The 23,833-nt window shown below is 42.7% G+C and overlaps 1 protein-coding gene across 3 annotated transcripts in view; it reads left to right on the forward strand.

Annotated features, from left to right (window-relative positions):
• CSMD2 (CUB and Sushi multiple domains 2) overlaps positions 1–23,833 on the forward strand; it is a 1,348,498-nt gene that overhangs the window by 558,953 nt on the left and 765,712 nt on the right. For all 3 annotated transcript variants that reach the window (XM_077481921.1, XM_077481922.1, XM_077481923.1), the window contains exon 5: positions 15,880–16,087. In XM_077481921.1, coding sequence (XP_077338047.1) covers positions 15,880–16,087 — 208 coding nt within the window. The remainder of the gene's footprint in view (positions 1–15,879; positions 16,088–23,833) is intronic.

Consider the following 23,833-nt stretch of genomic DNA (forward strand, 5'->3'; position numbering starts at 1 on the left):
TTTCGACCTAAATATTCCCTTGTAAAAGTAGCAGTAACATTATCACTGTACTTTTTTTACTTTCAGCTGTTCTCGGTCTGATGGCCACCATCATTCAACCCACTTCCTTTGAGCCCAAGTCATCCTGGACACACCTCAGTGTATTACTAGGTAGTGAACAGAGAAGCAGCACAGTTATGAACTCATTTTTTGGGCATTCTGCTTTCTTTTCCAATTACAGTATGCTTCTTGTCAACACATGAACTGATTGACTCCTTGTACTTATATATAAATATATGTATATGTGTACCAAAAGACGCACATAGACACAAACAGTTCAGCACTACTACAGTGATAATTCAATGCTATACTTAGTGCTATGTAAACATACAATATAATTCAAATTCATAAAAAAATTCATAATAAATGTCCCATAAATCAATATCAATCTTTATAGTAGTGCTCCAGTGTTATTATCATATCACCATGGGGGCTATTTACGAAAGGAAAATCCATTTTGCACTGCAAGTGCACTGAAAGTGCACTTGGAATTGCAGTGCTCTAAATCTAAAGGGTAGCTCTGAGTGGAAGCTCTGCAGATTTTATCATCCAATCATGTGCAAGCTAAAATGCTGTTTTTTTATTTTCCTTGCATGTCCCTCTGGGAGCTACAGCGACTTTACTTCCAAGTGCACTTGCAATAACCCCCCATGCTTCTCAATAATTCTTATTGCTTGTGCAAACCACCACCAGCTATTTAATCTGCTCACCTCAAGGATGAGTCAGGAAGACTCAAATGAACCCTTTATTTTCACTCCCCAAACGTCTTTTCTTTCTCTCAGGACTCAGCTGTTCAATTTCTCCCTTTCACGATCTCCACTCCACCCAATGTATCCCTCACAGATAGTGAGTTGATCTCTGAGATTATTCAGCTATTTCTCCACTTCAAGAAACTCATGTATCATGTAATCAAAAACACAGCCGACATAGTGCCCTCTGCTATAAAACTTTTATTTAAAACCCAGCTAAAAGAGGACACTTACTAGACATAAAAACAAAATTTGCTTGTTAAGTTTCCCGGGAGCGTCCACTCGCTCCCCACCGTGGCTGCGCAACGTCAAAGGCTTGGATCCTCTCCTCTGCACATGTATTGACCTCTAAATGGTTTTCCTCAGCAGATGCTTATTGAGAAGTATGGTGATATGATAATAACACTGGGGCACTACTATCAAGATTGATATTGATTTATGGAACATTTGTTATGATTTTTATTTTTTTTTAAAGTGTAGTGATTTCACTTAAAGTGTATAGTGGCTGAAACTTTGCACTTGATTAATTTAGGGTGGCGCTGATTGTTTCACACATTTGTATGACTCCTTGTACTCTTTGTCACTCTTCATCCCTGCTGTACAGGGACTGCAAGAGGTTGATACCAGGTCAAATATAGGTACTTTTACTGCTTGTATTAAAAAACAATGTAATGACGCGTCAGTGTCAATTATTGCATTGATCTTCTGTCTACAGTTCAGCCTTAACTGTATGTGAAACTAGCATTCATCTTGCAAGTTAACAGTGCTGATAGCTTCCCTAAAAGGTTTTTTGGCCAGGTCCTTAGCGTGATAAAAAAAAAGTCCACATTAGGAGACTTCAATGCGGTACCAGATCACGCACTTGACTCTACCCTCTCCTCTTTTCTACATCTGGAAGAATTCTATGACCCTTGGAGGTGTCAACATGGTACTAAGAGAGACTATACGTTCTATTCTAATGCTCAGAGGTCATATTCCAGGATTGACCTGTTCCTGACATCCAAAGTGCTACTACAAGCAGTTGCGTCCACTAAAATTGGCGTAATATCGTGGTCTGATCATGCCCCCATCTCTATGGTTCTCAACCTCTCCCCTCCTACCACCCCATTTACAATTTGGCGTCTGAATCCCAACCTGATCAGCACCAAGGACATTAGGGAACAGGTCAAGACTGCCATAGAAGATTATTTCGCTCTAAATCAACACTCTGTCCCCAAGCCCACCACTTGCTGGAACGCTCATAAAGCGGTTCTACGGGGAATTCTATTGCGGCTAGGGGCTCAGGAGAAGAAAAAGCGCTCAGCGACCCTTAACACTTACCTAGACAGAATAAAGTCTCTAGAGAAGAGTAATATGAACTCGCCCTCTGCCTCTACGCACGCAGAACTCAGTAAACTGAGGTCAGAATTGAGTACTTATCTTAAGAATAAACATGAATTTTATCTACGAAAACTTAAGATGACCTGGTACTCCCGAGGTAACAAATCAGGGAAAGCTCTGGCCCAACAATACAAACATAGGACTGCCCAATCCACAATCTCCCACCTAATAGATTCTAAAGGCAACAGATTGACTAATCCCAAAGACATAGCCAACTGCTTCGGCGCATTTTATCAACAACTGTATAACTTAAAAGACTCCACGACTGAGCCACAGCCCACTGAAGCGACTATCCAGACATTCAGACATCCAGACATTTCTCTCCAACGTTGCCCTCCCCTTCCTGTCCCCTTCTCAAGCTGCTGACCTAGCCTTACCTTTCTCACAGCTGGAAATTAAAAACGCAATTAAAAGTCTCCCCCTACATAAAGCCCCGGGTCCTGACGGTTTTGGGAACGAATATTATAAGACATTCATAGATGCACTGACCCCGCATTTATGTAGCTCCTTTAATCACATGTTGGCCACAGGGGAGATCCCCTCGGAATCCCTAGAAGCAACCATCTCCACTATACATAAACCAGGGAAGGCCTCGTATGACCCAGCTAACTACCGCCCTATTTCGCTACTTAACACCGATCTGAAAATGTATGCCAAACTCCTTGCCACCCGACTTTCACAACACATGACTTCCCTCATACACCCGGACCAGGTGGGTTTTATTCCCCGCCGACAAGCCTCAGATGGCACCCGCAGTTTTGTAGATCTTATCCATTGGGCAGAGCACAGTCGAACGCCTTCTCTGTTGATATCACTAGATGCAGAGAAGGCGTTCGACAGAGTCCATTGGGGTTATCTCGAGGCAGTTCTCAAGAAATTTGGCATAGAGGGCGAATTCTTACGAGCTATTCTAGGTCTATATACCTCACCTACAGCGAGAGTCCGCACTTCAGGCATTCTCTCGAATCCCTTTAGAATCACTAACGGTACTCGCCAGGGCTGCCCACTCTCACCATTGGTTTTTGCACTAGTCATGGAGCCTCTGGCGCAGTCCATCCGCGCGCACCCCCATATATCTGGTATCACTGTGAAAGACACCTGTCACAAGATAGGTCTCTATGCGGACGATGTCATCATAGCTATCTCTGACCCAGTGAAATCCCTACCTACCCTGACTGAAGTTCTACAAAATTTTAGTGAAGCATCCCTATACAAATTAAACCACTCGAAATCAGCTATGCTTGGCATAGAGATTTCGCCAGCGCTCACAGCAGAAATTGCTAAAATATCGCCCTTCTCCTGGGCCCCCGGTTCCTCTTTGCAATATCTAGGCATTCAACTGGTCTCTCCCTCCTCTGGATTGTTACGAAATAACCTTGCCTCCTTATTTACGAAACTGAACAATTTATCCTCGAATATGACCTCCTTAAAAGCTTCATGGGCTGGTAGGATAGCCCTAACCAAAATGTTTCTCCTTCCACATGTTCTTTATTTCTTTCGGACCCTCCCGCTTCCGATTCTCTCAGCAGACCTAGCTAAACTACAGCGTACATTAGACTCGTTCATATGGGCAGGACGTAAACCCCGCTTGAAATCCTCTATTCTGCGCACTCCCTCTACCTTAGGAGGGATGGGTTCACCAGATGTTAGAAAGTACTACAAGGCAATCATTCTAGACCAAGGGAGACAACTGTGGTCGCAAGACCCCAACACAAGGTGGCACCAAATCGAAGCAGCAACTCTTCCAGCTGACCCACGACTAACCCTAGCTGCAATCTGGTTGTCTCTTCCGATCACATGATCCATCCTTCCCACGGTACGTGCCTGCCTAACTCAATGGACTGCAATACGCCAAGATCATCAAGGCATACACAGAGACGCATTGAAAAATCTCCCCTTACTAGCGCTCCAACTCCTCTCTCCAGACCTCTCGATCAAGTACTGGCATGACACCGGAATCAAAACAATTGGAGCCCTGTTTCTTGGAATAGATCTAAAAAGTTTTCAACAACTGACATCGGAATTTAGTCTCTCGCATAAGGACTTCTACATCTACTTAAGGCTCCGACATATCCTCTCTCAATGTTTGGCTTCTTCAGACCCCACCTCCAAGGAGCTTCTCCATTTCTATAACCGTCCTCTTACTGTCTTAAAGGGCATAGCCTTCATTTACAAACTTCTCTCCAGACCCACCTCGTCCTCAAAATCTTCGAGCATACTCTATTGGGAATCCCTGCTGCACTGCTCTTTCCCTATGGAAGATTGGCATCGAGTACTTCGCACCCCACTAGTTGTCTCCAAAAATATAATGCATTGGGAAGCGGTCATGAAATAGTTTCATAGGTGGTACTATACACCGCAAAAGTTGGCGACCATCTTCCCCACCCACTCTCCAAAGTGCTGGAGAAATTGCAACTCCACCAGAGACTTATTCCACATCTGGTGGAGCTGCCGGGTTATTGGGTCCTTTTGGCTACAAGTCTCCTCTCTGGTCCAGACTCTGACCAACTCTCCTCAACAGCTGACCTCGCGAATGGCTCTCTTTGGTCTGGATTCCCAATATTGGCCCCCCACCAGTATACCCGTAGTACACCACGTTTTAATCTCAGCGCGCCTGCTCATAGCTCGTGCGTGGAAAAACCCCCTCTCTCCAACACTAACTGAGCTTATAAACACACTTAATGCTCATTGTCACATGGAATTTCTTTTCTCTAGAGTAAACATGATAGAATCTAGATTCAACAAACAGTGGTCCTCCTGGTTAACAAGCTGTGTTAAGCTTGTATAACTAATAATCCATCACCCCCAGACCAAGTGGAGCCGGCAGTGAAAGTCACTGGTTCAGTGTCCTATTTCTTATATATCATATGTAAGTTAGCTCTGATTCTCCTGCAGCTCTGGTTACTTGACTCGGGTACCTCAATCAATTTTCTTTTATATTCTACTCGTTTCTCTTCCTTTTTTTCTTTTTTTTTGCAACCACCTTGGGACTAAATTTCACTCTCACTCTATCTTACTTTTCACTGTTTTTCTCTGGCGTGGCGTCCCCACTCGACACAGCCCACTGGGGTGTCGGGAGGGGACGGGATGCCCCCGGACCTACCGGATCTAGCTATATAGAATGTGTAGTATACAGTAGATGGGCACCAGGCCCATATGTTATTTTTGCTAGCAACTCATCTTGTTCAATGTTTCTGGGCATTTCTTGCTTACTTATTCTTCAACTCCCTGTAATTTATGTACAATGGTTGATATCAATGTTTGTTACTGCATTATATTACAATAAAATCATTTGAAAGTAAAAAAATAAAAAGTCCACATTAAAGTGTAAGTTCACCTTTACAGAAAGTCTGTTAGATGAACTTTCACTGGAGCCCCTTCCCATCGCACATGGTCCCGCTAATCTGGAGTCCGGCGATCTCACGTTCTGATGGATCGTATCGCCGCTTTACCTTTCCAGGGATTTGAAATCTTTCTCTTCTCTTCAGCTGCAGTGACAGGAGCGGCTGTGTGGGTTCTGATTGGTCAGCGCTGCCCATGTGATGACACAGACCAATTGGAATGATCCTATATGTACCCACTGATGAGGTACATTTAGAATATTGAGTCACAGGGGATTTTGAAGGCCCAGACCAGTGAAGCGACAACCCAATGTGCCAGTGTGGGTGATCGCTGGACTCCAGGTCAGCAGGACCAGGGGGGGGTGAGGAGGGGGTCAAGTATAAATTCACCTTACAGATTTTCCTGTAAAGGTGAACTTAACCTTTAAAGAAAATCCCCCAAATGCTGGTTAGAAATGTTGCATCTTTTCACAGAATTGTTTGGCTGATTCATTCACAGATGTAAGCAAAATTGACTGCATATTAGACATGTGCAATTAGTTTAGGAACGAATCGAAATTCATCCGAATCGGACATTCGGATGTATCTGAATGTCCAAAGAAAAAAATAATGAATTTCAACTAATACGAAAGAAATTATAGCGAAAATAACAAATTAATTTGACATGATTTGTTCATTCATTAAAGGTCTAATGAAACAAAAGGTCAACTCAGTTTAAATCTTACAGTCCAATCAGCTGATTAATTTTGTGCTGGAGGTTGGGTTACTGGCAAAATACATTCCTGAGAACTGAGTGAGAAGGGTGTTTGAGCATAGGAGAAGAGATATTGTCATTGTGTGTGTTAATGAATTCAATAAAAAAATGACTTCCCAAACTACGAATCCTTATCACAAATATATATACAAAAGGAATCAATTTGGTATAACGAATATCGACACGCTACAAAAATATCGAATTATCCAAAAACTAAATATCGGAACAGAACGAATATAACAGAACAAAATGATGTCTTTTACAAATGAAAAACTAAAATAAACTAAACAAACTTTTCTGTTGTGCACAAGTCTACTGCAAATCCATTTTTTACTATAATTCTTTATTGGGTTTACAAAGGAAGAAGAACAATGTTAGAAGTCACCACTGGGCAGCACAGTGGTGTAGTGGTTAGCACTCTCACCTAGCAGTAAGAAGTGTCACTGGTTTGTATCCCAACCAAGATACTACCTGCCTTGAGTTTGCATGTTCTCCCTGTGCCTGCGTGGGTTTCCTCCGGGTACTCCAGTTTCCTCCCACAGTCCAAAGACATGCAGGTAGGTTAATTGGCTTCTGTCCAAAGTTGGCCCTAGTATATGAATGGGGACCTTGGTTTGTGGGCTCCTTGAGGGTAGGGACTGACGTGAGTGTGCAATGTACAGTGATAGGGACAATTGTAGACACTCACTCAGGTTGGTGTCTTTATTCAACCTAACTAACTATGAAGTCATAAAACCATGACAATTGGGTAGGGAGTTACAAATAGTTCAGCATATCTGTGGCACTATTGGTATACTGAGATATTTAAATGCATTAGAAAGGCGTAAGAATTGACTGAGAATACAATTTTTTGTTACGTGACTGAAAAGCAAAAATATACCAAAAATTATAGGCTTTCCTTACTTTGTGAGCTGATTGCTCCATGTGAAAGGTTGCAATCTTAATATCAGCTTGTAGGTACTGTTAACAGCTATTCAACAGAGTGTCGGGTAGTAATTAAAATAAATTTAGCTGTGTTGTTCATTTGCATTCCCCAGTCTATTAGCACCTTAAGCAGGGTCATATAAGCAGTTAATTTAAAATGATCTGGCAAAGTTCAATGTATTGAACTGGGGCATGGCTATGACCAATGTATGCACTTAACCTTCAGTGGCAGTTAAAATGCTGTGCATAGCTCCCTGTGGTCAGTATTCTCATGTGAATATTGTCTGCTAATTTTCTCAATTTAAATCAACCTGTAATTACAAACAAAGCAAAGATGTGTTTTGATAAAATAGGAATGAAATATAGATTTTAATAATGTATATGTTGTGAGGGGGTTCGCTCGGTAGCGGGTGTGTGTGACCCCCTGGATGGGTTCACAACACAAAGTCAGGCACAGCAGACAGCGTTGTAGGTGCAAAAAACAAAAGGTCCGGTTTATTTATGCTACATGCAGTGATACATATAACAGCCAAACAAAATAAAACAAGAAAATAAATCCTGGTCAGCTTGACCTCTAACTACACACGTAGACTCCCTGTCTAACAACTGGGTGCAGCCTTGTGCTGCCCCAGTCCCTGTCCCTATTGTAGGGGTTTGCCACACAGGCGTTAACTCACCGCACAGAACAGATCTCAGACTCCCCAGTCTATACACACAAAACTGGTTCCAGGATGGAGCATCTCCCTATGCATGCTGGGGTTTTTTGTAGAGGTCTTAATGAGCCCACTTACTACAGCTGGGCTCATTAACTCTTCCCCTCTAATTGTAAAAGTCTGCATAAAGCCTGAATCTAGGACACACATATTTCCCATCCTGAATACAACCAGGTGATTTTACCTGCGTGCTGCCACATACCCCCCCCCCTCTTGTTTCAACCTTGGGGTTGTAACACAAGCAGCCAGACACGCATGTATCCGAGACAAAGCATCCACATTCCCCATTTTAACACCAGGGCGATGCTTAACTGTAAAGTTAAATTCCTGTAGGGCCAGGAACCACCTATTTACCCTTCTATTGGTCTCCTTGTTTTGAACCATCCACTTTAAAGGAGCGTGATCAGTCACCAGGTCAAAGTGCCTACCTAGCAGATAGTACCGAAGGGAATCTAGAGCCAACTTCACTGCTAAACATTCCTTCTCAATCGTGGAGTAATTTACCTCATGGGACTTCAACTTCCTGCTGAGGTAAATGACTGGGTGCTCTTCCCCGTTCCAGACCTGGGATAACACTGCTCCTAACCCAACGTCTGATGCATCAGTTTGTACAACAAAGTCTTTAGAGAAGTCTGGTGAGTACAACACTGGCTGGCTACATAAGGCTGTTTTTAAGGACTGAAATGCTTCTTCAGCCTCTGGGGACCATTTAACCATAACCGACTCTTTCCCTTTTGTCAGGTTGGTGAGGGGCACAGCCTGAGAAGCAAAATGGGGAATGAATCGTCGATAATAGCCAGCGATTCCCAGAAAGGCTCGTACCTGTTTCTTGCTGTTGGGACGTGGCCAACTCTGTATGGCCTCGACTTTATTGACTTGGGGTTTTATCACCCCCCTCCCAATAGTGTACCCAAGATATTTGGCCTCCTCCTGTCCAATGGTACACTTCTTTGGATTGGCCGTAAACCCAGCTTCCCGGATAGAGTCTAGGACTGCTTGTACTTTTGGCAAATGTGAGACCCAGTCTGTGCTATGGATAATCACATCATCCAGGTAAGCTGCAGCATATTTATGATGGGGCCTCAGAATCGTATCCATTTTCCACTGGAATGTTGCCGGTGCATTCTGTAACCCAAACGGCATTCTCTTATATTGGAATGCCCCATCTGGGGTTACAAACGCAGTTTTCTCCTTGGCCGACTCGGCCAGGGGAATTTGCAAATACCCTTTGGTGAGATCAAGAGTTGTCATATATCGGGCTGTTCCCAGCCGGTCAACCAACTCATCTATACGTGGCATGGGGTAGGTGTCAAATTTTGTAACTTTATTTAATTGTCTAAAATCGTTACAAAACCGCCAGCTCCCATCAGGTTTGGGCACTAGTACAATAGGACTGGACCAGTCACTCTGGGACTCCTCTATCACACCCAATTCCAGCATCCTTTGAACCTCCCCACGTATTGCCTCCCGTCGGGCCTCTGGTATTCTATAAGGTTTTAGTTTTACCCTTTCTCCTGGCGGGGTGATAATGTCATGCTCTACGCCAGATGTTTGTCCCGGAAGCTCAGAGAAAATCTCTTTGTTACGAAGTACAAACTCTTTAACCTCCTGTTGTTGGGGTTTCGATAAGGTGTCTGCTATTCCAACCTCATGAACTAAGCAATCAGGCTGTACTTGTGACAAAGTCTCTGCGACTAGGGATTCCCTATCCCTCCAGGCTTTCAGCAGATTGACGTGATAGATCTGCTCCGGCTTTCGCCTTCCTGGCTGTCTAACCCTGTAGTTCACCTCACTAATTTTTTCAATTACTTCATATGGACCTTGCCATTTGGCCAGAAATTTGCTTTCAACCGTAGGGACTAGCACCAAGACCCTATCCCCCGGGGAAAAAGTACGTGTCTTGGCCCCACGGTTGTACACTCTCTGCTGTGCTAACTGCGCTTGGGTTAAATGTTCCTTTACAATTGGCATTACCTGTACAATTCTATCTTGCATCAGGGCGACATGCTCAATCACACTCCTGTGAGGAGAACTCTCATTTTCCCAAGTTTCCTTGGCGATATCCAGCAGCCCTCTTGGGTGTCTCCCATAGAGCAACTCGAAGGGTGAGAAACCCGTAGAGGATTGGGGTACCTCCCTAATGGCAAACATCAGATAGGGTATTAGACAATCCCAATTCTTTCCATCTCTATCCACCACCTTCTTTAACATTTGTTTTAGGGTTTTGTTGAATCTTTCAACCAACCCATCTGTTTGGGGGTGATACACAGATGTACGCAATTGCTTCACTTTGTACAACTTGCATAATTCTTTCATAACCCGGGACATAAAGGGTGTACCTTGGTCCGTAAGCAGTTCCTTACAAATACCCACGCGGCTAAAAACAAGAGATAGCTCTTTGGCTATGGTTTTGGCTGAGGTATTTCGGAGAGGAATTGCTTCCGGATAACGGGTGGCATAGTCCAATATAACCAAAATGTACTGATGCCCCCTAGCAGACTTCATTATCGGACCTACCAAATCCATTGCGATCCTCTCAAAGGGGACCTCAATGATAGGAAGAGGTACCAGTGGGTTACAGAAATGTGGCATAGGTGCCGACTTCTGACACACAGGGCAGGAGGAACAATACTTTTCTATTTCCTTCATGACCCCAGGCCAATAGAATCTCTGCAATACCCTCTCTCTGGTTTTCTCTGTCCCCAGATGACCTCCCAGAATGTGTCCATGAGCCAATTCTAACACCAACTTCCTGTAAGGTTTGGGCACTACAAGTTGCTTAATGGTTTCTTCTGCCCTTTGAGCCACTCGATATAGCAGGTCCCTTTCCATAGTGAAGTAAGGATAAGGGCAAGTCTTATCTGGGTTCACTAACTCGCCATCTATTTTCACCACATTTTCCCGTGCCTTTATTAGGGTGGGGTCTTTTAACTGTTCTGTGGCAAAATTTTCCCTGTGAACCTCAAGATCCGAAAACTCCACAGACGGCATGTTTTCATCTGAGGATGTTGGCTCCTCCCCAGTTTCTCGAGTTTCCCCCGCCAATTCCCGACAAGGGAAATTCAGGAGAGTCCTCACCACTCCCAGAGGAATTCTGGTCATCTTCCTGGTTTATAGGGGCACCAATGGGGGCCTCAGGACAATCCCAGAGTTCCCAGAATTTTGGAAAATCCCTTCCCACAATAGCATCATGTGGTAACTGAGACACTAACCCCACCTGATGAGAGAGGTTACCTTTGGGGGTCTCAAAAAACACTGAAGTTACAGGATACTCTCGGGTGTCCCCATGCACACAAATAACAGCCACCCTGTTCTTCCCAGAGACCTCTGTAGTAACTAATTCAGCTTTTATCAATGTTACCAGGCTACCTGAATCTAGCAACACATCAACATGTCTACCATTAATACACATTTTACATAAATGTCTCTCAGGTCCCCGAATGGCAGTGCATGCAACTGTCGCAAACAGCGACTGACGTCTCTCCCTTATAAAGTCACATTGCATAGGCTCATCCACAACTGGGCAATTGGCTGCAATATGTCCCTCTTGCCGGCAGCGGTAGCAAATAATTTTTCTCGCTGCCTCTTGCAGCATGGGCTTCCTGGGCTGCTCCCGCCAGACCATAGGTAGAACTCCCACCCTCTCACTCTCTCCACCCTCACCCCTTGGAGTCATCTTACCCGCCACTGGGGATGATCTGGTCTTAGGGGGGAAAGTCCGTGAGTCCCTGGAAGAGGTGGTCAAGTTCTCTGTAGCCAAGTACCTCTCAACCAGATCCACAAGTTTATCTGCATTTTCTGGGTCTCCATGGCTTACCCATTTTTGGATGGCAGTAGGAAGAGCTCTCAGGAAACGATCCATAACCACACGTTCCACAATGTTTGGTGCGGTCAAAATCTCTGGCTGCAGCCACTTCCTGCTCAGGTGAATGAGATCATACATTTGAGACCTGGGAGGTTTTCCAACCTGAAAAGTCCAGTTATGCACACGCTGAGCCCGGACTGCCAGGGTGACACCCAGCCGTGCCAATATTTCTGCTTTTAGCACCACATAGTCTTTTGCTTGGTCAGGCTCTAGGTCATAATAAGCTTTCTGCGATTCCCCAGTTAACAGAGGAGCCACCAGTCCAGCCCATTGCTTCTTAGGCCACTTTTCCCTTTCAGCAGTCCTTTCAAATGTGGTCAAAAACACCTCCGGATCATCCTCTCCAGTCATTTTTGTCAGTAAACGGCTCACACCAAAGGTTGCGGTATTATTGTACCCACTTGCTTCATTGGTCTGCGGACGTTGCTGTATCAATGTCTCTATTTGCTGTTGAAAATTCTGCTCTTGCTTCTGCAACAGGTCTATGAAGCGGGCTTCAGATCGCTGCTGGGCTTGTTGCTGAGCTTCCAAACTCTGCTGCAAAGTTGCATTTGTCTGCTGCTGATTTGCATTTGCCTGCTGCTGGGCTTCCAAACTCTGCTGCTGATTTGCATTTGCCTGCTGCTGGGCTTGTTGTTGAGCTGCAAGGCTCTTTTGTAAAGCTGCATTTGTTTGCTGCTGGTTTGCATTTGCTAGAGCCAGCTGTCTCAGTATCTCCTCCATGCTGGCCTTAACAACAAAAAAAAAAAAAAACTACCCGCATTCTCCACCAACTGTGAGGGGGTTCGCTCGGTAGCGGGTGTGTGTGACCCCCTGGATGGGTTCACAACACAAAGTCAGGCACAGCAGACAGCGTTGTAGGTGCAAAAAACAAAAGGTCCGGTTTATTTATGCTACATGCAGTGATACATATAACAGCCAAACAAAATAAAACAAGAAAATAAATCCTGGTCAGCTTGACCTCTAACTACACACGTAGACTCCCTGTCTAACAACTGGGTGCAGCCTTGTGCTGCCCCAGTCCCTGTCCCTATTGTAGGGGTTTGCCACACAGGCATTAACTCACCGCACAGAACAGATCTCAGACTCCCCAGTCTATACACACAAAACTGGTTCCAGGATGGAGCATCTCCCTATGCATGCTGGGGTTTTTTGTAGAGGTCTTAATGAGCCCACTTACTACAGCTGGGCTCATTAACTCTTCCCCTCTAATTGTAAAAGTCTGCATAAAGCCTGAATCTAGGACACACATATTTCCCATCCTGAATACAACCAGGTGATTTTACCTGCGTGCTGCCACAAGGTATGCAAGAGAAAAGCTTTCAAGTGGTTGTAAACCCTTACATATACGCAGTGAATTTATAGCCTTAGGTGATGCACAGAGATTAAACAAATCCTTTTATATACGTTATGCTTGTTTATCTGCAGCCCTCTCTTCTCTGCAGCTTTTTAAAACACACATTTTACAGCTGAGGTCTAAATATCAGCGGGTGGGGATCTGATGTCACACACTGCATCGAATAGAGCAGAGAGCCAAGTGTAATCTGAGACCTGAAGGGAAAGAATACACAACCCGCTATATAGTCTTACAGGGAAACATGCACAGCTGAAGATGCCAATCTCCTGCTGTGTCCTGGAGGGGGTTGGAGCTGTCTCCTGGGATTGTCTGGTTATCGGCATAGACTATCAGGAGTGACTCATCCAAAGGAATGACACCAGGTGCTTTGGACCAAAGCAAGTACACCATATAGAATAATATGTTTTCTCCATTTTGCATTGTAGAGGTTCACAACTACTTTAAATGTGTGATGTAAGCTTAATTTAATTCATATGCAAGTTTATAATAGTGTAACACAGTAACACATGCATATAACGCCTGCTATCCTAACACAGCTAATAAGGAAAGGAAGTCCTAAAGTCCCAAAAGTCACACATCACAGCAAAACCTTGCGAGGAGGTGTATGATAGCCTTAGCCCTGGCTCTAAGCAAACGTGGCCTGCTTGAAGCCCAGGCTGAGGCTGTCATACACCTCCTCACAAGGTTTTGCTGTGATGTGCGACATTTAGAACTTCCTTTCCCTACTGGATGTTTTGAGCTGAGACGAGCTCTATGCATGTCTGCACTTTAAACCAGTGGAGCCTTGAGTGGCACCTGTAATTTTTGTTGTGGATCCTAACACAGCTCTTTCATTTTGAATGGACTGCCAATACAAATCTGCACTGACCCTTTTTGTAGGAATGCTATTCATGGCAATACGTAGGAGTGCAAATGCAAATGTGCCTTTGGATTTAGTGTGTTGGGGTAATATTCAAAATACATGGCATTCCAAAACACCAAAGCCTGTGGTGTTACCTCACTGAAATAGTGTGAGTTGGTCCTTAGACATAGTTAGGTATATTATTAATCCTGATACATGCAATGAAGCAAAACATCAATACCAATTTTTAAATAATAAATCCTATTTCACGTAAAAGTGTCATTTAACAACAAAGTCCCATGAGGCATAGGAAGAATCTGACAGCCACCAGCATAACACCCAGAGGCAAAGACATGATGGGACTTTAGTAGTTTTGCAACAGCTGGAGATCCGCTAATTGCATATCCCTGATTTTTACCCCTTTCACACTCAGGCTCTTTACAGGTGCTATATGGCTAAAAATAGCACCTGTAAAGCTCCTCTCCTTTCAATTCAGTGTGAAAGCCTGAGCTTTGCTGGCGCTTTTAACCCTTTTTCAGCTGTTAGCAGTGGTGAAAAGCTCCCCACTAGCGGCCAAAAAGCCCCGCTTAAAAGACGATAAAGCGCCGCTAAAAATTGAGGCGCTTTACGGCGGACGCCCAGCATTGCTCAGTGTGAAAGTGCCCTTAGAGGAACAATCTCTGTTTTGGAATTAGATCCCATTGTACCTCTTTCCATGTTATGTGTCCCTCTTTTAGTGTCTATAGAATAGTAAATGTTCTCTTCTTGCCCAGCTTGTCAGTTTAGGTGGACAGCCATGTCTTGGTAGGTTTGCAGTTGTGCCTTACTCTTTCCATTTTTGGATGATGGATTTAACAGGGCTCCCTGAGATGTTAAAAGCTTGGGATTTTTTTTATAACCTAGCCCTGCTTTACGCTTCTCCACAACTTTATTCCTGACCTGTCTGGTGCGTTCCTTGGCATTCATGATGCTGATTGTTTACTAAGGTTCTCAAACAAACCTCTGAGGGCTTCACAGAACAGCTGTATTTATACTAAGATTAAATTACACACAGGGGACTCTAAATGTAATAATTAGGTGACTTCTGAAGGCAATTGGGTCCACTAGATTTTAATTAGGGGTATTAAAGGAGGCTGAATACAAGTGCACACCACACTTTTCACATATTTATTTGTAAAAAATAAAACCATTTATCATTTTCTGTTCACTTCACAATTATGTGCCACTTTGTGTTGGTTTATCACATAAAATCCCAATAAAATGCATTTACATTTTTGATTGTAACATGTAAAAATGTGGAAAATTTCAAGGGGTATGACTACTTTCTCAAGGCAATGTATGGCCTCAAAATACCTCATATTACATCAACAATGTACATCAACAATACATCTAAAATGAATACGCCCATGTTATATGATTTACTAAATTTGTAAACCTTCTAAAGATTTTTTCTGATTAAATTTGGCTGCAGTGTATTTTGTTTGTTGTCATTTCACTATTTGATGCTGTTTTCTTATAGACGTTGCCTTAAAATACGACTTTTAAGAACTTACTAAAATGTGTGGTTCTCTATTTTGCTGTTAGAACATGAACATAATTTTTTCTCTCATTTGTGCCATTTAAAATCCCTGTACAATCTTTGTTCAAGCTCCTTTAAACACCAAAACTATGTAATATGAGGACAAATCTAAACAATCTATTCAGATTGTATCCAGCATGCAGGCCCTTATGTTACATTTTGGTAGATTGTAAAACCAAGTTGTATAGTGTATGGTCTGATTTATATTTATGACTTTTCCATTCACAAAATTAATCAAAAATCTTTAAACTTATAAAAATTAGCTTTGAGTAAATTGGATTTATACTGAACAAGAGACAGGTGCTGTTTTATAACATATTTTGTCCTCTTTGTCTAGCGGACGATGCATGTGGAGGAACTTTAAGAGGCCAAAGTGGAATCATCACAAGTCCTCATTTCCCATCGGAATATAATAACAATGCTGACTGTACATGGACAATACTAGCAGAGGTTGGAGATACAATTGCCTTGATCTTTACAGATTTTCAATTAGAAGATGCTTATGACTATCTGGAGGTCACAGGAACAGAAGGCTCCTCTCTTTGGTAAGTGAGATTTGCATGTAAAACTTCTATATTTCTTTAAACATTTAAAGTGAAAAATGTCAAAGAATGACTAGCCAAATGCATAATGGGTGATTTCAATGATAATGAAAATCCCCTATTTTGCTGGGGCTCCTTTATACTAACAAGAAGGGATCCTATCTTACTACACCCTGTAGTTAATTAAAGTATTTGGGAGATCAGGGTGCACCAAGTAGGTTAACAGTTTCTTAAAAGACAATGGGCTTGAGAAACTAATAAGTAGATGATAGTGCCAAAAGGTCAAATACCATATCAAAGACTTTTTCATGAAATAGTCATTAGGGTTTGGTTTTTAAACGTTCTATGTTTTTTTAAGTATAAGGGTTTTTGTTTCTAAAATAACGGCATCACCAGCTTGTTTTAGTGTCTTCTACAAAAGGATATACAGTATGATGCTAAAGTCCATTTCGGAACTGTAGGCAGCATTTGTACATACCATTTTTATTATTTAGATAATGCCATGTACAACATATAGAAATATGTTTTTTAGTGTCTACTTAAGAATAATTAAAGATACTAAGGTTAATTTTTCAATTGCAGACAGCATCATTTTTTTCTATATAATTTTTAATATCGGGGGAATGCCATGTAAGCCATTTTGAAATATCATAACTGCAATCAATATCAAATAACGAAAAATCACATCAAAATGAGATTACAGTGTTCCGGATACAAGAACATAGCAATATTGCATAAAACCAGTGCATACAGGGGAATATGATGTATCCTGAAGGAGTGGTCTATCTTTCCCCTTCATTTTTTTTAAAACAGTGTACCTGTAGGTATATAATATAGCCATGGATAATACGTTTATCATGTAACAATAAACAGAGTACGTGGTAACAAACAACTAATGGCACACCCTGGGTATTGTAATTGTAATATTCAAACTTAATGTAGTGGGGTTGGACTAAAGGGCAATAGTCTCTCAAGTCAATACGTTTTTAGCAAGAGTATGAGACTTGGAAGCACCAGGAAGTTAAATGGTTTTGTGAGGTGAGGTGGAAGGCCACCAGGGATCACTAAAGAGATCAAAAGGTACCAATGTGCCCTTAAGTTTCTCAGTGTCATACCAAACTGTATGTTTATAAGAAAAAATAGTTTGAAGTAAAATAGAAAAAAGTAAGGGGGAAGACCATAAGGTTTGGACTTTAAAGGCAATTAAGCATGAAATATAAAAAATGTAAACTTTATTAGAACAATACAATAAAAGATTTCGAACAAGAGGCAGAAACATGGAGCTTAAAAACATACATGAACATGTGTGTAAAATGTAGACAATATGGACATAATACTAGAAAAATAAATTGTTACAGTACATCATATAAGATGAGTGAGCCCCTGCGTCAATGCGTTTCACTGGTTTCCTTCATTAGGACACACACAGGGGTCGTTTAAAAAAAAAAACAGGTCTCACTTGTTTGCACTAAGAAACACATGCAAATAAAAGAAAAGGATTTTCCTGGGTGGACCCCATAACAGAAGGATGAGCCGGATGGTCTAGTTTCCAACATACATTAAATGTGAGCAAAAGGTGAGCATTTAAAGCACTCTTTGTATAAGTCTTACGGCATCCTAAACCTAATTAGTCTTAAAAATGCCCACCCTTCCTTTACATCAGCCAGTGGAGGCTGTAGGGGATAGGATAAAGGAGCAACGACTTTGGCTAGGACATGGGAGGCTATGGGTTACATCACCGTTCTAGGCTTTACTAACAGTTGGATCACATGAACGGACTGGAGTGGGCTAAAAATAGGTATGTATATACATCTTTTTTACACACGTTAGCCAGCATAGTTTTAGAAGGGGGTTCATGGCTATTCAGGTTTAAGATTGAATTCTACTTTAAGGACTTTATAACCAGATTCCTGATACCCGTTACTAATTAAACTTAATAAAAAAGCATAAGTATTTTGGCTTGTGCCTAAAGCCTCGTACACACTACTAGTTTTTTTTTTTTTTCCATTCCAACCCGGTGGGTTTAATGAAACATAATCTGACAGCTCAGGTCAGAGCCGCAGTTCTAACAATCCAATGTCAGTACAGTGATCTCCTCTGCTGTGTTATTGTGTTCTGACAGGAGGACTGCCCCTCTGCCGCCAGAAAACCTTGGGAGGGAGTCGGTCGGCAGACTTTTTTCTGACCTTTTGCAGTCATGACCTAACGACCGTCTTCTGTCGCTGCCATATGTACGGGCTCAATGTTGGCTGGTTTCTATAGGAAAGCACATGTCTCACCAGTCTAGTGGACCAGCCTTTGCATTCAAATTGGGGCATGAGGTGGACAAAAAGATGGACATTGGGTAGGGATCTGAGTGACTATGACAACTTAAGGAGCTTGGAGAAGGGGAGAAGTCAATGTCAAGTATTTGGTCAGGAATTTGGGAGTTTTAAGCTACTTGGACCGAACAGTGTTTATCTAAAAGCATACGTTTCTATGGAACACCAGTTTGGAACACCAGTTTGTAAGATTTTTGTTAGTTAACTGCTAAAAGAAAAATCTGCATAAGGTCCTGGTCACACCATAAGGCGGTATGGGCAACATGCATTCCATGCGTGTTTCTCGCACTACATTGAAAATGCACTGCGGTTGTGATCTTCAGCAGGTGTCAATGTTAAGTTGATGTCACCTTAAATGCAGTAGTGCATTCAAAATTAATGGGCTCCAACCACACCACACTGGAGCACATGTGAATCTCCCAGGAAAGTGCGAGATGTCAAAATCATAATATGTACTGTGAGTGATATTTTAACACCATCAACATTATATTATTTATTGCTGCCATGCCATTGACTAAGCCCACCTGCAAGGATTCAGTTAGTTTCAGCAGTATTTGTGCCAATCTGTCAGCTAATTTACTTTAAAGGTATTTTCTGTCTTGGTAATTAGCAAATTAGCTGATACATCCCAGATCAAGTGGATGCTGGTGATTTTTAGGAAGGATTTTATTGTAGGCTTGTACAGGGAAGCTAGGTGGTTACCAACCTGTTTTAACAATTTGAAATTCTTTTTTCAGGCCATCAGGTCCAGGGGGCTTGGCAGCAGCAGAACATGCATAAACATGCATGATCTCCTCCTCAATGATCTCACCATTTAACAAGTAGGGATGATTGATCAGGGAGGGAAGGGAAGTTCTTTTCAGAAAATCATTCTGTCCAGTGGAGTGGAAAAGTTCACTCTGCATAAAGTTCAATAGCAGTCCGTAAAAACATCAGCCATATAAGAGAGCTTAGTCTTAAATTGTCCTTTCCATCCCTTAACGGCCATAATATGATGAAGCGGACACTGATTCCTTGCAAAATTAGCCAACAGTCAGCCTGACTTGTTGCTATATTTTAAAAAGCAGACATTTCCAAGGAATGAAACATGTCTTTCATATGTTTCCATTCTCATATCACACAGATGTTTAGCAGATATCCAGCTGGAGTGATTCTGGTCACAGGTGTTGCCCTTGTATATATGATATGCATTGTGTGCTTTGCCACAGACTTCCATATAGACTGTCAAAAACCTTTTTCTACAGAGTGCATGAGCAGCATTTTTCCAGTTGGGGGCATTGTGCTGATCATACTCAATTGACCAGCTTTGAACATGTGTACTAAAAGTGTCATCATTTTGTATGTGATAATCGAATCGTGAGATGAAGTTATGCTGAGTAAATAGATATCAAACATGTCACTCTTCAAAATTGCACATGCCCGTGGAATGGCGCCAAACGTCGCTACTTAAAAAATCCCCATAGGCGACGCTTTAAATTTTTTTTTTACTGGTTACATGTTTTGAGTTGCAGAGGTGGTCTAGGACTAGAATTATTGCTCTCGCTCTAACGTTCTCGGCGATACCTCACATGTGTGGCACATGCGAGCACATGGGGACATGGGCGCTTTAATTTTTATTTTATTTTTTTATTGTTCATTTTACTTTATTTATTTTAGTTTGACATTTTTTCCCCAAAAATATATTTTTGATCACTTTTATTCCTATTACAAGAAATGTAAACATCCCTTGTAATAGGAATATGGGGTGACAGGTCCTCTTTACAGTGAAATCTGGGGGGTCAATATGACCCCACATCTCACCTCTAGGCTGGGAAGCCTGAAATAAAAAATAAAAAAAAGATTCTGGCTTTGATCGTACTGGCGAGTTGGTAGAAGCACCGGAGGGCGGTGAGGGGCGTCTATGGCTGGGTATTTCAGGGTATCACCGAGTATGGCTGGGTATCTCCGATTATGGCTGGGTATGGCAATTTATGGCAGGGTATTACAGAGTATTGGCGGGGTATTGGCGGGGTACTACAGAGTAATATCAGGGTACTGCAGAGTATTGGGGGGTACTACAGAGTAATGGCAGGGTACTGCAGAGTATTGGGGGTACTCCAGAGTAATGGCAGGGTACTGCAGAGTAATGGCAGGGTACTGCACTGCAGAGTAATGGCGGGGTACTGCAGAGTAATGGCGGGTACTGCAGAGTATTGGGGGGTACTGCAGAGTAATGGCAGGGTACTGCAGAGTATGCACTGGTATTGCAGAGTATTGGCAGGGAATTGAGGGGTTAAATTCGGTGAGCAGCGATGTGGGCACTGCAGATGCAGCCCACATCGCTGCTGACACCGATCTCTTTCCCCTCCGCTGTACCGATCGGTACAGAGAGGGGAGGGAGGAACCGGCGTCACAAACATGACGCCGGTTTGTTTACAAGTGATCACTCCGTCATTTGACGGAGCGATCACGTGGTAAACGGCCGCTATGAGCGGCCGTTTACCGTGATCCGTGATGCGCCGGGTCCTGTGGACCCGGCGGTCACGGATGCTCTCGAGTGCGCGCCCCAGGGGGCGCGCGAGAGCAGAATTCTGGGAGGCCGTTAATTAACAGCCTCTCAGAGTTAAACAACCGCCCTGAAGCCGTTAATCGGCAATGGGCAGTTGTTAAGTGGTTAAAGCTAGATCACTAGCTATATAGGTGAGGTGAATATAGTGGTGTATACTGCGGTCAGGGCACAGACAACAACCACTACACAGCAGCAAGATAGGAAATCAGTCAAAAACGATTGGTGTGTAACTGTGTTGAAGGTACACAGAACACCCACTGCTTCAGATGCTAACACACTACACGAGGCTGCCTCAAAGGCGGCCTTATATAGTGTGGGGCGTGCACTACACAGCCTGAGCTATGATTGGCCACAGGCAGGATGCCTGTGGCCAACCATGGCTCTCCTCGCTGCTGGCGCTGCGATTGGCCAAGCATGCGGGGTCACAGTGCATGCTTGGCCAATCATGGGGCAGCAATGCACTGCGCCAACGCAGTGCATTGTGGTCCGCGCGCGCGCCACTCGAATTTTGACGCGAACGGCCCAAACGTTCGGAATTCGCCGAACTGCCGAACAGCCAATGTTCGAGTCGAACGTACGTTCGACTCGAACACGAAGCTCATCCCTAATTCTGACTACCCCCCCCCCCCTTTTTTTGTCTATTACTGCATAGTAGTAGTGGTGTGTTGTAGCATTTGTTACCCATTGATTAATGCAGAAAGTTTAGCGTTTAAGTGATATACTTTATTTGTTAAGTTATTAAAGCTTTTAAGTTTACTTAGATCCCTTATTCGGGCTTTATTTATTTTAATTCTGAAGAAGGAATCTACATTATTCGAAAGTTTTTTTAGTAGCTTAAAGCGTTTGTTAACCCAAAAAATGACATATATTGATCCTGTTTCTTTAAAGCATGGTATACAGTACAGTACTCCCTGTAACATCTATAATACCTGGCTGATCCTGCCAGTTTCTACCCTCCCTTCTGTAAACTGACCACGATGCATCATGGCTGCTGAGCCCTGACACCATGGTCAGTTTACATGACTCCATCATCCACAGCCTGCTATTTGCAGCTCCCTTCTCTGCTCCTGTGTCCTCCTCCCCCTCCACTCTCTCCCTGTGAGTTCTGTTTGTGAGCCGCCCCCTCCTCCACTTCAATCAACGTTCCAAGCATCTAGCACATTACTGCTCCCAATCACTGCCAGCCCCTCTGCTAGGATTACATGATGTATATACTATATGCCATTTTCTAAAATTCTTCTTATAAATAAAATTTTTCTTATACCCAATTAGCGGTCACGTGACAGCTGGCGATGTCTTCCTCCCATGTTTGTATTACAGAGGGAGGTCACGTGATCATTCGGCAGGCATCAGAGGGAGAACTCAGCCCCTCCCTCTGTAATACATACATCGGAGGAAGACAGTGTCAGGCGGTCACATGACTGCTGATCTGGGATAAGAAAAATTGTATTTATAAGAAGAATTTGAGAAAATGCCATATAGTATATACATCATGTAATCCTAGCACAGGGACTGGCAGTGGCTGTGTGCACTGCTCTAACAAACACTTTAAGTTAGACAATAAAGAGTATCCCTTATAACCCATGCTTTTTGCAGTATTACTGAATATGAATTTAAACTATTTACTGCTTTATACTGGTGTCTCTACATCGTTTACACATGGGAGGAGATTTACTAAACTGGTGCACAGAGAATCTGGTGCAGCTGTGCTTAGCAACCCGTCAGCTGCGAGCTTCAGCTTGTTCAATTATACTTTGGCAAAAAAAAATGGAAGCTGATTGTTTACCATGCACAGCTTGACCAGATTCTGTGTGCACTGGCTTTAGTAAATCTCCCCCATGGTGTTACAAATTAATATACTAGACGGTAGACTGTCCTGTGTTCTTACACAATACATTTTATGTCAATGAGGTAGCTGGAGGTAAGAAAGATCTTTCTTACAGTTGAATATCTAAAAGTTGGTAATTGTCAGGCTTTTTATGGACACATGTAAGTTGAACATGTGCTCACTTTAAAGGTAATAAGTGTTAAGTAGACACATATATTGTAAAAATCTGAAGATACTTGTAAGTTCACTTAAACTGTAAAACTCTATAAGAGCTCCAAATCTGAGGATGCTCCTGTATTCAAACAACAACTGGTTCCCTGTCTCCCACGCCTCAATATTGGTCAGTGAGGCTGACTACCATAGTAATGGACTAATAGTAAGGACTTTGTAGGGGCTAAGCACAACTTCAAGAACTGAAATAACTTTTTGCATTTTAAAGCTCCATGACTTGTGGTGCTCCTAGGCAGTTCTTTAAGGTATGTGAACTTAACAGGCACATTTATCCTGCAATAAGATATACAATTTAGATATGTTGGATGTTTGCAATTGATTCAGCTGTAGAGGATCATTGTTGATTCTAGCTACCTCATAGTCATACACTATATTTTATCTACCCCGGTAAGACGTTAATATCTACTAACTAGAGAAAGTTTTGAAGTGAAAGGTTGTGGGTCTTTGACTCATTCTTACCAAAGTCTGTGCTTCCTTTTAAGATTTGTGTTTTGTTTCTCCCAGTGGACTGGAACACATAAATAAAGCTAATAATAAGGAGGCAGAGCAGGTGATAATTATACGGCCTAAGGCAGACCTTGTCATGGTACCATTCTGTGAATCATAATGATACATTCTTGCCTAGTTTGTCAAATTCCACAATTATTGCACTGGGAAATGTGCATCTTTCATTAGGTAATGGCTGGATAGCACGCCTTGTGAACACAGACTGATATAAACCAGCTATATATAGGACTTTTCCCCAAGGCTGTTCCTATTCTTAGTTGGAGGAAGTACAGTGTAAGAGCATTGGTATGAAAAAGGTAAAATGTGCTCTAATG

This window comes from Lithobates pipiens, unplaced genomic scaffold, assembly GCF_037356315.1.
Source record: "Lithobates pipiens isolate NorthernLeopardFrog02 unplaced genomic scaffold, aLitPip1_a1.2 Scaffold_16, whole genome shotgun sequence".
In the NCBI taxonomy this organism is placed as follows: domain Eukaryota; kingdom Metazoa; phylum Chordata; class Amphibia; order Anura; family Ranidae; genus Lithobates; species Lithobates pipiens.